Below are 14466 nucleotides of genomic sequence, written 5' to 3'. Positions count from 1 at the left end.
GTCGAGAGCACTGACGGGGGTAAAGTTTTGGATGTTGTGATTTAGATGAACTAGAAAGGGATTTGTCGGGTTAGCGGCCGATTCCACGGGCCGGCGGGGGTGTTGGAGGGACGTCCCCTATGCCCGATGACCATACCATTTCCGGAGGAGCGTCCCCTAATTGAGGGAGAAACATCCCCTTTCCAAGAGGAGCGCCCCCTTGAAAGTCGAGGAGTGTCCTATTTTCTAGAGGAGTGTGCACATTCGCGAGGGATGTCCCCATTCGATTGGTCGGGGTGCACTTGAACGGCGCTCTCACCGCTCTCTCTCTGCCCGTGACATAAAACTTGACAGATCGCTCAACGAATTGTATAGAAAAGATACGAAATCTTTTTACACTTTTGATTTGTTATCTTCTCTGTCACACGTTTACATTTTGTATGATATACCTGGTGTGAAAGTGAAGGTAACATATATCCTATGTAGGTCGCGGTCAGAACGAAGTGCGATCGCCGTACGTCTAGCGGAAATGTATCTCAAAGGCTCACTTGGACTTACGTACTTACAGACAGTCTTAGATTGTAGCAGCTAACTCGCTCCGTGTCAATAGCTAGCTGTCCTTACAGTGTCCTTCTACTGTCGCTCAGCCGAATCCATGGGACAAAAAGTGGTCTGTACAAAACGAGGTCTACAAGCTCGACCCTAGAATATTCCAAGCTCAGATTTATGGTTAGATATATCAACAACAAAAAAAGAAGATTCGTTAGATTCTGGCAGCCAGGTAGCTGTCCTTACGGCGTCTTTCCACTGTTACTCTCGGCTAAACGTGTTCTGTACAATATTGAGTCTACAATTGATTTTACAATTAGAAATAACTTATTAGTTTGTGGGTTTGAGCAACCAATACTGGCAGGGAGAACACATTGCTGATGTGTTGAGCTGATTTGACAATAATCACGCCCTTGTATATTTAACATCATCCCTTTGATACAAGTCCTTACATACAAAGAGTTGTTAGGCAAATCGTACTCCATTTCGTCCGTTCCTTCTGTTGCACTTGCATAATAGTCTCAAGTGTTCGTCATGCAACTTGTAATAGGGTGGAAAAGTTTGACATCCGGGTGGCTAACCGCATCTGAAGTGCAGTTCCATAGTATCTATTCCATACAAAATTTAACTAACTGGAAATAAAAACCTATGAATTAAATCTTTCTTTTAACGAAGCCAATTTTATACTACATGTCAAGACATTTTCGTGAAATAGCACTACTTAATTGTGTGACATTGTGTGACTTATAGGAATCTACCGATGTTTGCACTGAACACCGTACAATGTACATACAGTAATGTACATTTTTCGACGCCGTTCAGGCGGAAACAGGTTTGATACTCTAGCGCTTTGAAATCCGGCAACCTTCTGACAATGAGACGACAGCTTCATGGATTCAAGTTTCGCCACTCATTGGTAGGGTTTGCATCATAGCAAGGAGCTTTTATATATCTGATATAAAAGCTCATTGATCATAGCAAAGCGTCATGTGGGGACATGCCACGCACGGTAAACCATTTCGCATTTAGAAGACATTGGATATTTGATGCGCATAGCGTTGAAAAACCTGCTTTCCTCTTAGCCAAAGGGTGTCGAAAAAGTATTACACAGCTAACCCTCTAGCTATGTAGTATTTGTCCATTCTGTACGCGCGTTGTGAGCATAAATATTTTCGTTATTGAACAAAATGTACCTTTCCCACGTTCTTAGCGGTCTGACCTAGGGTCATACTAGGCAGTGAAGGCCATTCTCGTTAACATTTCTGGCGTGGATAGAGCTGACCTTTGTGGTGGAAAAGTACCGACTGATCATGACAATGCTACGAGATTGAGAAATCACAGGTACAAAATGTTCCTGCCAACCGTGTAATCTATAGTATTGTAACTTTGTTTCCTAAAGTGGCTTATTAGGGACATTTCAATAAAAGTGTATCATTATTTATCAAAAGAGGAAGTCAATGATTATGTATCATCAACAACGCATTACCTAAAGAAAAGAACGAGTAAGATTTGAGGATTTTCTGTTAGCATACTATTAGACTTGCATCAAAGTAACATTCCCGACCGGTAGTTTGTGTTAAGCAGTGGTATTGCATATGATACGTGGGTAACAATGTGCCCATGATCCGTGAAATCAGGAAATTTCCACTTGACTTGTTTTGTAACACAGACAATCTGCGAAAGCATATTGTGAGGACAAGTCTCACACACATTGACTTTTTAAAAATTCTGGAAAGTTCTAGAATCCAACGATTGTAAAAGCCCTTTTTTATGATTGTGAGTTTCGAAGTTCCACTACCTTTAGATGGAACGTCGTTCTAATTCCATAAACATCACCAAGCGCCAGGAATGTCACTTTGACATCCGGACCACTCAGTCGATCCAAACTGCTTGTTCAGTTCTAGATATGTAACATCATCATCACAACTTCACACATTACAAATACATAACAAAAACGCAAATATGTGATAATGGTCGCTCAATCACTGCGCACGTACTCTCCAGACCTTTACCATTTTGACACACCCAACAGAACAATATGAAAGCTTGCGGTGCCCAGGGCAAAACAGCTACGCACGTATACGCAGTAGCCTTCTTTGACCTTTTTGGTTGGAAGTTGATTTGAAGATTGATACTTGGTCATCAATCACACATCACCTGTTCGGAACGAACACATGTCTAGAGTTAAGTTTAGTGTCAGTCAAAGGTTTATTTGTTACGATTTTGCAGTGTTTCTAACAGTCAACTACATGTACGTATAGAATCAGAATATTTTCTAAATATGTCGGATGTACAGTGACGTAAAATTTCACTTTTTTGTGTGTATGAGCAATTCATCGTCTCTTTATTTTGTAGCTATTCACGTCTATTTTGTTACGATTAGACAAGAATGTCCTTTTCTCTTACAAGTTACATACAAAAGTGCAGAAATTCATGATCAATCTAACCACAGGATTTACACATGACTGGCATCATGACAAATGTCAACATCTAAAGTTTACTACAAATCTTTTGGATAGTGTAGCGACATTTGGGATAAATAGTTGGAATCTAAGTTCAAGTATGCGCCACGAATCTATTCTGCTATATTTCGGCGTTTTATCAGTGCAAGCTCTCTGTGACATGTAAAATGCACCTGGCACATTGAAGGTCATTCCGATAGTTAAGGTAAATGTCACAGAGGCGTTGTCGCGTTGTGTAGTGGAAACGTGTCACTAGGGTCATTGAACATCGCACCTAAATGAGTCATCAAAATCACCAATCACCAGTCGTTCTCATTTCGAGAATGCAATTTCGAATTCTGGAGACCATATTGAGACAAGCATTGAATACCGGCCGCAGGTTATTCGTACGTCAAATGTGTTTATTTTAACGAATTATGAGTTCAGTTACGTATACCCTACATACATTTGTCATAGACAGTGACAAACAAACAAGTGATGACCAAACTATGCTGGCTAATTAATCTGGTTAATTAATCAGGTTAGTAAAACATGACCTATTCTGTGCTGCTGCCACAGATTTACCTCCCCAATTCAAGCGGTTTACTGTGGTATGCCACATTTAAGTAAGAAATGCCCCAATCCCCTAAAATACCGGACCTGCTCTCCAAGCAGAGGTTAGGCTCCGGCTGTTGTTTTAACGTTTTATTAGTCGATTTTAACAGGCTTTTTATTTTGTATTGTATCTTGCTAAAATAGAAAGCCCGATGAAACAGCCGGAGCCTAGCCTCTGCTTGGAGAGTAACTCGACCTCCATACAGGCGTTATCATACGGTTCTATCAAGGAACTTTCATCCTTGGTTATATACCCGGATTCTGTGTTGATATGACCTGTGTCTATGCCCACAGACCGTCAGACGACACCACCGGAGCGGTACAACTAGTGAGATGAAGTCGACTCTGTTTGTGGTCCTTCTTGGTGAGTTATCACAGCGTGACGTGCACTTAGCATATAGCTACAGAAAAGTCAACAATAGTCACTTTGTTGTAAACAGGTCATTATGTTGTCAACGCCACACGTATGCTATCATTAATTGACTTAATTGAAAGTTCCAGTACTAATGTAAATTAGGGATGTCACAAAAAGAAAAAAAAGTCTCCTACGAGTATAGTATCAATTACTTGGAAACGGACTTGATGGTATTTTATTGTTTTGATGACCCATTGATTTGATCTGTCGATTATCTCATTTGTAAAGATGTGTAAATGAAACCACTTTGCTCTCCAGGGACGTACGGGGTTCTTGTGCAGGCCGGAGCAAACCCAAATGCGATGGGATTTCAAAATTTCGGCTCCAGGACTGTAGTTGAATCTGACCACGGTATGTCAGCGTTTCTGAGATAACGATGAATGAGAAATATTCATATCTGACATGTTAATTGATCATGCCATGGAAATGATAGAAACGTTTATCATGCAACGTTTCGTAACTATATCATGTATGTATAAGGTTGGGTTACATTGATGTCTAACTTCTATCCACAAATGATTTGGGCTGGGGGCATTTTGTTGATTGACGTGTGAGACGTTATCTGCAGCGGCCGGCAGATTTCAATTAGTATTACATATCGGATGGTATGCGCGCTATTCGCCCCCTTGCGAGGGTGAGCCAAACTTCAAGTTGTTGAACGGGTTTTACCAAGGTTGTTACCAGGATTGGTAAACGCATAGATCAAGATAGAGCAAGCGAGATCAGGACCTTGAACAAGCCATAGGCGTCTGGTTCCAAATTCAAAGTCGTTAGGAATTACTATATAAGAGAGTCGTCCATTGCGTGTGTTGTCCGGCGACACGGAGATGAATAACATCAACAACTGGGCATTGCAATGCCACATGTTTATTGGAGGAGAGTTCTTTTTTCTCAACTTGTCTATTTGCATATGCAAAGCCAATAACATCCATACTGTTAACATATTTGACAGCACGTGCTTTTTTTCCGCGTCTGTATTTAGAATCTCAAACATGCGAGCATCAAACGCTGGAGATCACCTGTAGTGGTCGGATCAAAATCGTCCGTGCCAGCTACGGCCGCTCTGACTGGACCACCTGCGCCAACAATCAGCCAGTCCGAACCATACATTGTGACGCTGCAAGGAGTTTGGCAATCATGCAGGTCTGTACACTGGCTTTTGCTGTACTTGATTTAGCATACGCGCATATCTTACGCTAGGGTATTAAATCTTAAAAAAAAGAGACCATGGGTGCGTTTCCAGTAGTGTATTTACTATTCCAAGTGCTTGCTTCAGATAAGCCGGTTATCCTCTTCAATTTGAAACCTGTCAGATTCATTATCGAAGGTTAGGAATGTTTTTATCCTTTGACAGGAACAATGTGACGGACAAACCTCATGTTCGGTGGATGCTTCCAATAGCGTATTTGGAGATCCTTGTGTTGGAACATTCAAGTACTTGGACGTGGGATGGAACTGTTTGGAAGGTACGTAACATTACAGACGCTGCTATCCATGGGCGTTCGCCTTGCCTAAACTTTATCCTCTCTGTCTGTCCTTTGTATACTTCAATATATTTTATATGATTAGTATTCTTCTCCTTGTTGCTTCCAAGTCTTGATTATGTTGTGATTCAAAATGGTCACTCACTCACCCGGTCGTTCTATCTCCCTCTCTCTCTCTCTCTCTCTCACTCACTCACTCACTCACTCACTCACTCACTCACTCACTCACTCACTCACTCACTCACTCACTCACTCACTCACTCACTCACTCACTCACTCACACACTCACTCACTCACTCACACATGCACTCACTCACTCACTCACTCACACTCACTCACTCACTCACACATGCACTCACTCACTCACTCACTCACTCACTCACACACACACTCACCCACTCACTCACTAACTCACTAACTCACTCACTTACTCCAAGCTCTACTTCTGCTAAAGGTATCGATGCCTAATGTAATGGGCGCTTTCAACGTTGTCTACAACAATACAACTGTGTCCAGTGCAACAATCCTTGATCTTCATGTCTCATATTCAGGTTTATGCTGATTTATTGTTCTTCTTGTCTGTGTTACATGTTTCCTGTTTATAATATTGTCAATAGAAACGGGGCCTCCGGACAACATCTACAAGAAGTTCATGCTGGGATTTATCCAGAATTTTGTGGCTAACCGCCCTGCCGAACTGTTCATCGCCCCGGCCGGAGACGACCCCGCCACCGTCACGGTTAACGCTCCGCACGTGAGCCACACAGAAACAGGTAGTTAGCGTCAGGGGTTTCTGTACTAGCCTGATATCCAGCCGTATTATAGCTCCCGAGTCTGTTCTGTCCTCTACGCTACTTGTGTAGAGGAAAGAAGAGACTAGGAAGCTATGATACGGCTGGATACTGGACTATTTCTGTATCAGAAGCTGGAGCCAGTTTGACACGAATGAATAATTGTAACTTTGTTTGTTTGTTTGTCAATTAAATGTAATGAAAGACAACCTGTTTCAGAGGAAGAACCTACGTCCCATTTGAAGAAAAATCTTAGAATGTTACAAACCAGAAATGGAGTGCACGAAACATTTCAGTGTCTGTCAGGCTTCATTGATGAATTGATAGATTAATTGATGGACCCACCCACCCATTTACTCATTTGTTTGTTGCATTCATTTCTTTTCTCCAGTGACAATACAACCTAACAACATACAGATGCTTCAGGTGCCAGCCGCTATCAAAATGACGGAAGGAGGCGTTAGTAACCGTGGAATTGAGATCACAGCTGACGTCGATATTGTGGTGTATGGTGTAAGTTGACATGATTGCTTATTATTCATATTTATCATAATAAAAATTGTAATCAATTAAGATAAAAAAACACAAAACAGAAAGGTTATGTTATAAGGAAATAGTTAAAGTCAATTGTCTATCCTGCTTTTGATCTACAGTTACTGACATCATCTATAACGATACAATAAAGATAAACAAAATTGAAGAAAAGGAAAAGAAGATAATTTGATAAGATCTCCACATGTAGCTTACAGATTTGAGTATTGGAAATAAATCAACTTCACAGTGACGTTTCTAATATGTACCATGCACTTGCTTTGAATGTGAAAGATTGGTGATTATGTTACAGGTGAACAAAGAAGACTACACTACAGATGGGTTCCTTGGCCTGCCCGAAGATGTCATGAGTACAGAGTACATCGTCGCGTCGTGGGGGGTACGTACTTGCGCCTGGTACCTTCAAATTGTACCATGCTAGCTATTACAGTCTTAAAATGTACCTGGCATTGGCAGAAATGCGTTTACCGTTACATCAGTTAAGCTTTAAAAATTGAAAATAAGAGGCATCCGTGTTAAACAAAATAGAATTATTTGCTTAGTCCACGTTAGTTAATTTATAAGTGAAGTAAATATTCAAAATCAGCACTTAACCACTATGATACTACATGTAGATATCATAATGACATCGAGAGAACGGCCCTATCTCTAGTCGGTAGACCTGGAAAACGTTATCTTCCATCATATATTCAACCCCCACATGTCTATTGATCACCTCCAGGGAACCAGGAGTATCCCCGCAGAGATAGGCGTTGTGGGTCTCGAGGACGGTACTGAGGTGACAGTGAACCCAACAGCCCCCGTGCGCTTCAACAATCGATACAATGGTGCCAGCAGACTCACCTTCAACTTGGACAGGTGTGATCTTATATAGCTGGATCATTGGTTCTAGTCTAGTAGGACTTACTTCGTTTTAAATGTATCCACTAAATTGCATGAATATTTTAATGACCCATTAGTGCATGAATATGAAAGATCATAATCACAGTAAAACTTACCCAATCACCACCGGACTTAAGCAATAAACACAAGGACACATCGTTATGATTTGTAAATTTAACAACCTGATTCAAATCATTAAAAGGTGAACTACAATGAGGGTCAATGGGTTTTGGAGTAGTCATTCTCAGGTTGATTTAACGCAACGACAACCCATTCTCAACACGCCAAATTGCCAAGAGCTGTCGGCTTAGAAACTAAATACCTTAGTAGTATTAGTAGTGTGGCTGAACTCTCTTCTATTACCACAGGTTTGACGCAGCCCAGATTGTGAGTTACTGGGGTGATTTGACTGGCTCCAAGGTGACCTCCAACAAGCCTGTAGCTGTGTTCAGTGGACACAGGTGCGCTAACGTCCCGGCCGGGACTGGCTGGTGCGATCACATCGTGGAGCAGATGACAGCCGTGACCACGTGGGGAAAGACGTTTGTCACCATGCCCATCGCAGGGAGAACTGGCGGCGATATCATCAGGATAATCAGCTCTGTAGATGGAACTGAAGTAAGACGTTTCGATAGGTGTAGACTTTGTTTGTTTGAATATTTCTACCTTTCAACGCCAGATGATATTCAATGTAGGTAATTCATTGCTCCTCCCCATTATCTTTGTCCGCTTGCAGGTCAACGTTCATGGACAAAGCCCACGAACGTTAAATGAGGGGCGGTATTTTGACATCGAGACTTCCTCTAGTGACTATCTGAGCATCAGTGCTTCTGAACCAATTCTGGTAGTGCAGTACAACAAAGGTGTGTTGAAATCAATAGAGATACATCAGCATCAATGATTATCATCTCCGTCACCTCTATCATAAGGTCATTACTAAATGATAACGTTACTTCACGTGCTTTCATTACCGGCAATGTCTCCATATAGTATGTGATGAGCTAAAAGCTCATGTAAATAAAAGTCTGAAATGTCGCACAAATACCTGTACGAATGCTTGTAATGTCTACCTGTCTACGAAAACAGGTATAAGCTAAACAAACTTATTTCTACTGTACAACACAGCAGCTCATCGTCTATCTGGTATCACAATCTCTGCAAAACATTGTGGATAAGGTAACTACCTTAAATTTCTTTTATTTTCCAGGCCAAGCGGCAGACGGGGTTCAGACTGACCCGTTCATGATGCTCATCCCACCTGCGGAGCAGTACGATTCCAGATACACTCTCGGCACGGTGGACTCCCCGACCAACACTTACACCACTTATATAGGTAACAGTACAGTCCTCCTACTAGTAACATAGCTAGTTAACAGTACACCCCACCTATCACATGGGTATTACAGTCCGTATCATATTAGATAACACCACAGTTCACCATTGTATGCTCTTTTATTACCTTTGCCAGAATGGCTAAGGTTATATTTTCGGTTCGCGTTGTGTGTTTTCCCCCTGTTTGTGAACAGCATAACTCAAGAAGACTTCGACGGATGCAGCTGATATTTGGTGGGTGGGTAGGGGTTTGGAAAACAAAGGGGGAGTTCGATAATGGGCCCCCTAGCGGCTTGCTAAGGTACTGCAGCGGAACCTCCATGTTTGATATCTCGCGTTCTGGACATGCTGCGGTCGTGATTTTTGAGTGGTAGAGAGCCCTTGGGGCAGAGAGTGATTGCTGTGAGTTTGGGCCACCTAGCGGCTTTCTGGGAAGTGCAGGCGCCGGCTTACTTTCAAACTTCGGACGAGGATAGCTTGAAAACGTGTTGACGGATCGTCATGATTTTTGGTATGCAGATGGAGTGAGTGATGACCAGCGTGATGGGATGCTAATTATGCAAATCGGCAGCTCATTTGCATAATTAATGAGGAAAGTTTATAAGTCCACCTCAGGCCATGATAGGACTTTCAAACCTGTGACATGTGTGGCTGGGAAAGAGAGAAATGTCGATAGATATCAATTATGCAAATGGCGAGTTTATTTGCATAATTAATGGGAAATATGAACGTGTTGCCTGATCGTCATGATTTTTTACATGTGGATATAGTTACCCATTCTTCCTGCGCAGCGATTGGCTCATCCATATGAAGCTATGGGGTAGTGCCTGGAGTCGCGCGGCGAAATGATTCGAATGCATTTTCCTCTGTTAAAACGGATGTTGGGTGGGAGGGGAGGATTGAAATTGTTCGACCCTCGTCTAGACAAATTTGACAAGTTTTATTACAGATGCACGGCATAGCAGCAGTAGCTGAATTGCGCCGCCATTCACATTTCTATACATTAAAACCAGCCTTAATAAAATCCGTTCGTTATCTTACAAACTTAAAGCAAATATATTTGCAAGCATTTCAGAATTGTACCAATTCCAAACATCACTCCTCTCGTGTCACCCTCCCATATTCTCTACTCATAGTTTACCTTTCGCTGAGCTACCAGGCTATGCGGATGAGTCTGTCCAACTACGCAGTAATTAGTCAGCTTTTGCCTTATATAGATAGCTCACATGGATAAGCCAATCACAGCGCAGGAAAAATAGCATAAGTGAATACGTTCATAATGAGATGCTTGTTATGCAAATTAACGGCTAATTTGCAGATTTAATAGGAGCAGCAAAGTCGTGAGCCAAGACATTCCTATGATCAGTCAGTCCCGTGAGCAACCTGGGGTGTAAAGGTTAGACCTTGCAATGTGTTAGTTGACCCTTAGGCCATATTATCAGCTTGTCATGCCAAAATGAAGGGCATATGTACATAACAACAGTCTTAGGTAGGTACACTGTCATCTCCCCTTTTACTACATGGTCTGAAATTGAGCTGTCCTCGCAAAAATCTTTTAAAAGCCATTTTCAGTCTCAAACCCCTCATGCATTCAACTCTGTCTCCAAAGACTCAGGTTAAACTATTTAGTACATGTATCAAACCTTTTATATCATATGGTTGTGAGATTTTGGGCAGAGCTAATTCAGTTGACAATTGCCCAGCAGAAATTACACAGAACAGATTTTGTAAAAAATCTTCTGGGCGTACATAGAAATACAAGTAACATTAGGCAGTAGAGCAGAGCTTGGGATGTTCCCAATTGACTTAGATATATCCATACGTCATGTTTTGGCTACGCCTCAAACAGTCGGACTTTTCAACACATCCCCTACCTTGAGTAGACGCTTTATTACTCTGTCACCAATATAAACCGACGAACAGCTGTAAGAATTGGTTACAAGACGTAAGGGAAATTCTAAACGATATCGATTACTCTTTTCTATGGAACTCTATGAATTCACAGTTAGACAATAAGCATATATGTACATTGTTAAGAAAAAGGCTGGGAGATGTAGATGTATATATCCTGACACTTTTTCATAGACTGTCTACAAAGAAACTAAAGAAGGGATATTCCATGGAAAATTATCTAATGTTACTTGACTCGAAATATGAGGTAAGATCGGCAAATGTGTAAACTTAGAATAAGCGCCCACCCCCTTGCAATTAAGAAAGGGGGTGGAAAAAGCTACCTGTGGGTGAAAGAATCTGTAAGTATTGTATTTCAAAACCGGTGGAAGACGAAATACGTTTTATTCCAAACTGCCTCTCTAATGACCAGGAGAGTAAAGAGCTATTGGAAGAGGCCTGCAAAGCCCACAAAACGTTTACTGACGGAAACGAAACTATAACCCTGTTAACGTCACATAACCCACTCATTACAGAAAAAGTGGGTCATCTTCCACTGCTTCCAGAAAGAAGTCAAACCCATACAATATGCTTAGATTGTAGCTCTCAGCAGTACATATCATTACTAGAATAGCCGCTTGTCTGTACTTGTCACCATTGTTATCTTCTCCACTTTGTTTTTAGCGGCATAGTTCGCGGTTTTCCGAAAGGGTACATTATAAGATCTTCATATACATGTATATAATGTTAAGTGCGTACCCATGGCGGCCTGGGCCAACAAAAAAGAAGGTGACTCATGCATTACATATTTAGAATTTTCTCGACTTTGTTTTTAGCGGCATAGTTCGCGGTTTGCCGAAAGGGTACATTATAAGATCTTCATATATATATCAAGTGCGTATCCTAAACTCCTTATAAACATAATTGAACCCGTGACGGTGCAGAGCTTATTGTTGAAGTTCTAACGTACGTTACTGTGTAAATCACCAAAAATGGCGGCCCACGGCCACGACACGACGGTTCCTATTTTTTGTAGAGGGTGACGAAATAAAGTCTGAGTTTCTGAGAGTTGACTTGTCATTTACCAAACATTTATCTGACACAATTACTGACAATAACAGGACCTAGTGATGTTTGTTAGGGCTTATATAAGATGAGTGGGGCTAGTTAAAGAAGAAGGTGAGCTCATGCGTGACATATCTGCTCGCACTAATGTATCTACATAAATGGGAACATTACAGGCTCCCGTAAGCCGTTTCAGACCAACACAAAACAAAACAAAAGGACAGCTCTGAATTCTATAGAGTTTATTTCATCTAATAATATTGCAAGGAGATTATAACGTGAAGCCGAGGATCCCTTTTCGCTTCTTCATGCCACGTTAAGTCGCGACGTCATCATTGAAACATCGCCAGGTACTCGGCATGTTATCAGTGTCATTATATCGTCGTTAATAGTCTCCTTGCCGTTACTAGGAGTGAAAGTGCAGATAATTGTAGCCTCCTGCATGTGCATGTTATCAGTGTTGTCATTATATCGTGCATTTAGTCTTCTTGCCGTTACTCAAAGTGAGAGTGCAGATAATTGTAGCCTCTTGTGCATGTTATCAGTGTTGTCATTATATCGTGCATTTAGAACAAGTCTGGGTGCCCTATTTTGCAAAATCTGAAGTTTACTCATATCGTTACGTTACCATCACGGCTGCTACGCTACGTGAAGTCGCCACATCATCATTTCAAACATCGCCAAGTACACGGCTCGGTCGGGTAGTTGGTTCCCCGATGTTTGGCTGTTCCGCCATTTCGAGTTTTAACTTAACATGTTTAGTCGGTCTCTCTGAGACACAGGTTCTCTACAAATAGGACATGTAAATGTCGAACGCCTGTCCCGATGACAGAACCTAATGAAGCATTCAACGTGGCAACAGTGATTAGGTCTACTTGCTGGGGTTATATTCGGACATTGGTCCCATAACTCTTTTCTTGTAGCAATCGGTTCATAACATATCGCACAATCGTAACCATGTAGTGCATGTATATCGTGATTATTTCTTGAAGTGTTCGCTGGTGTGTTACGCCAAAGGGCGATTATACCGGCTATACAGATGCAGATACAGATACAGATACAGATACAGATGTCCATGGCTTGTTAATTTTTTTTGCTTGATAGAAGACAGACCAATTCAGTAATTCGATGTTTAAATACTCTTTTCCATAATACGCATCCGTCAGTTTTTTTCAGAATTCGAAGCCGCTTCTTGTTTGAACTGAGTGAAAGCGCGCCGCGAGACTGTCTTTTATTTAGTGTGGTGTCATATGACAATGAGTCATTCAGATGTCATATGACAGTGAGTCATTCAGATGAGTCATCAACGATGATAATGAATCTACGAGTCAGGTGATGTTTGTTAGGGCTTATATAAGATGACTGGAGCTAGTTAAAGAAGAAGATGAACTCATGCGTGACATATTTGTGACCGGCTATCTTAGGTATCTCGATTGGCTAAATTGGCATTTTGACCTTCCACTGTTTTCTTATTAATGAATTAAGAAAGAATAGAGCCGTAACGAATGTTGATAGATGGGCATTAAAGAATTCTAAATCTGATTTTGGGGGGGGGGGGCAAATTGATGACGTCATCATTTTATTGGCTCTGATATTATTTTTTTCTATGACAAAATACAGCACTTTGGTACATACCACTGTAATGAAACTTCGTTTTTCGTTGCATAATGATGAAAGCTACAAACTCACGGTTGCGCAAATTGATAGCTACTAATGACCTGTAGTAATTAGAAAATGTTTGTTTTCATCTAATTAAAAAAATTTAATTCTTAATAACTACAGATCGTTAGTAGATATCAGTTTGCGCAACCATGAGTTGCACTAATGTATCTGCTCGCACTAATGTATCTACATAAATGGGAACATTACAGGCTCCCGTAAGCCGTTTGAGACCAACACAAAACAAAACAAAAGGACAGCTCTGAATTCTATAGAGTTTATCTAATCTATGCAAGGAGATAAAATCTTCACGTTAAGTCGCGACATCATCATTTGAAACATAGCCAGGTAATCGGCTTGTTTGGCTAGTTGGTTCCCCGCTATTTGGATGTCTGCCATGTCCAGTTGTAATCGGTCTCTCTGAGACACAGGTTCTCTACAGGTAGGACATATAAATCTCGAAATCCTGTCCCTTTGACAGAACCTGATGAAGCATCCAATGTGGCAACAGTGATTATGTCTACTTGCTGGGGTTATATTTGGACAATGGTCCCATAACTCTTGTACTGTAGCAATCGGTTCATAACATATCGCACAATCGTAACCATGTCACAGTAGTACATGTATATCACCATCATTGGTTTGAGTGCCCGGGGTTAATCTCCAAGCAGATTCCTCCGGTGGCATTAAAACAGTATTATTAAAACAGGAATTCCTTCCCCAGCTTATGTTACTGTTTTAATGCCACCGGAAAAATCTGCTTGGAGATTATCCGGGGTGTCCATGGCTTGTTCGTCGGATAGCAAAAATCG

The 14466-nt window shown here is 41.3% G+C and overlaps 1 protein-coding gene across 1 annotated transcript in view; it reads left to right on the top strand.

Annotated features, from left to right (window-relative positions):
* The window catches only part of LOC118413444 (IgGFc-binding protein-like), a 59404-nt gene that overhangs the window by 3492 nt on the left and 41446 nt on the right, over nt 1-14466 (top strand). Inside the window, exons 2-12 of the mRNA XM_035816826.1 lie at nt 3879-3948; nt 4258-4350; nt 4982-5142; nt 5354-5465; nt 6101-6256; nt 6666-6787; nt 7119-7205; nt 7548-7684; nt 8077-8326; nt 8445-8571; nt 8916-9041. Of these exons, the coding sequence (XP_035672719.1) occupies nt 3918-3948; nt 4258-4350; nt 4982-5142; nt 5354-5465; nt 6101-6256; nt 6666-6787; nt 7119-7205; nt 7548-7684; nt 8077-8326; nt 8445-8571; nt 8916-9041 (1402 nt within the window). The 5' untranslated portion in view covers nt 3879-3917. The remainder of the gene's footprint in view (nt 1-3878; nt 3949-4257; nt 4351-4981; nt 5143-5353; nt 5466-6100; nt 6257-6665; nt 6788-7118; nt 7206-7547; nt 7685-8076; nt 8327-8444; nt 8572-8915; nt 9042-14466) is intronic.

The sequence above is a fragment of the Branchiostoma floridae genome, chromosome 4, assembly GCF_000003815.2.
Source record: "Branchiostoma floridae strain S238N-H82 chromosome 4, Bfl_VNyyK, whole genome shotgun sequence".
NCBI classification, from domain to species: domain Eukaryota; kingdom Metazoa; phylum Chordata; class Leptocardii; order Amphioxiformes; family Branchiostomatidae; genus Branchiostoma; species Branchiostoma floridae.
This window is presented reverse-complemented; position numbering and strand designations above follow the sequence as displayed.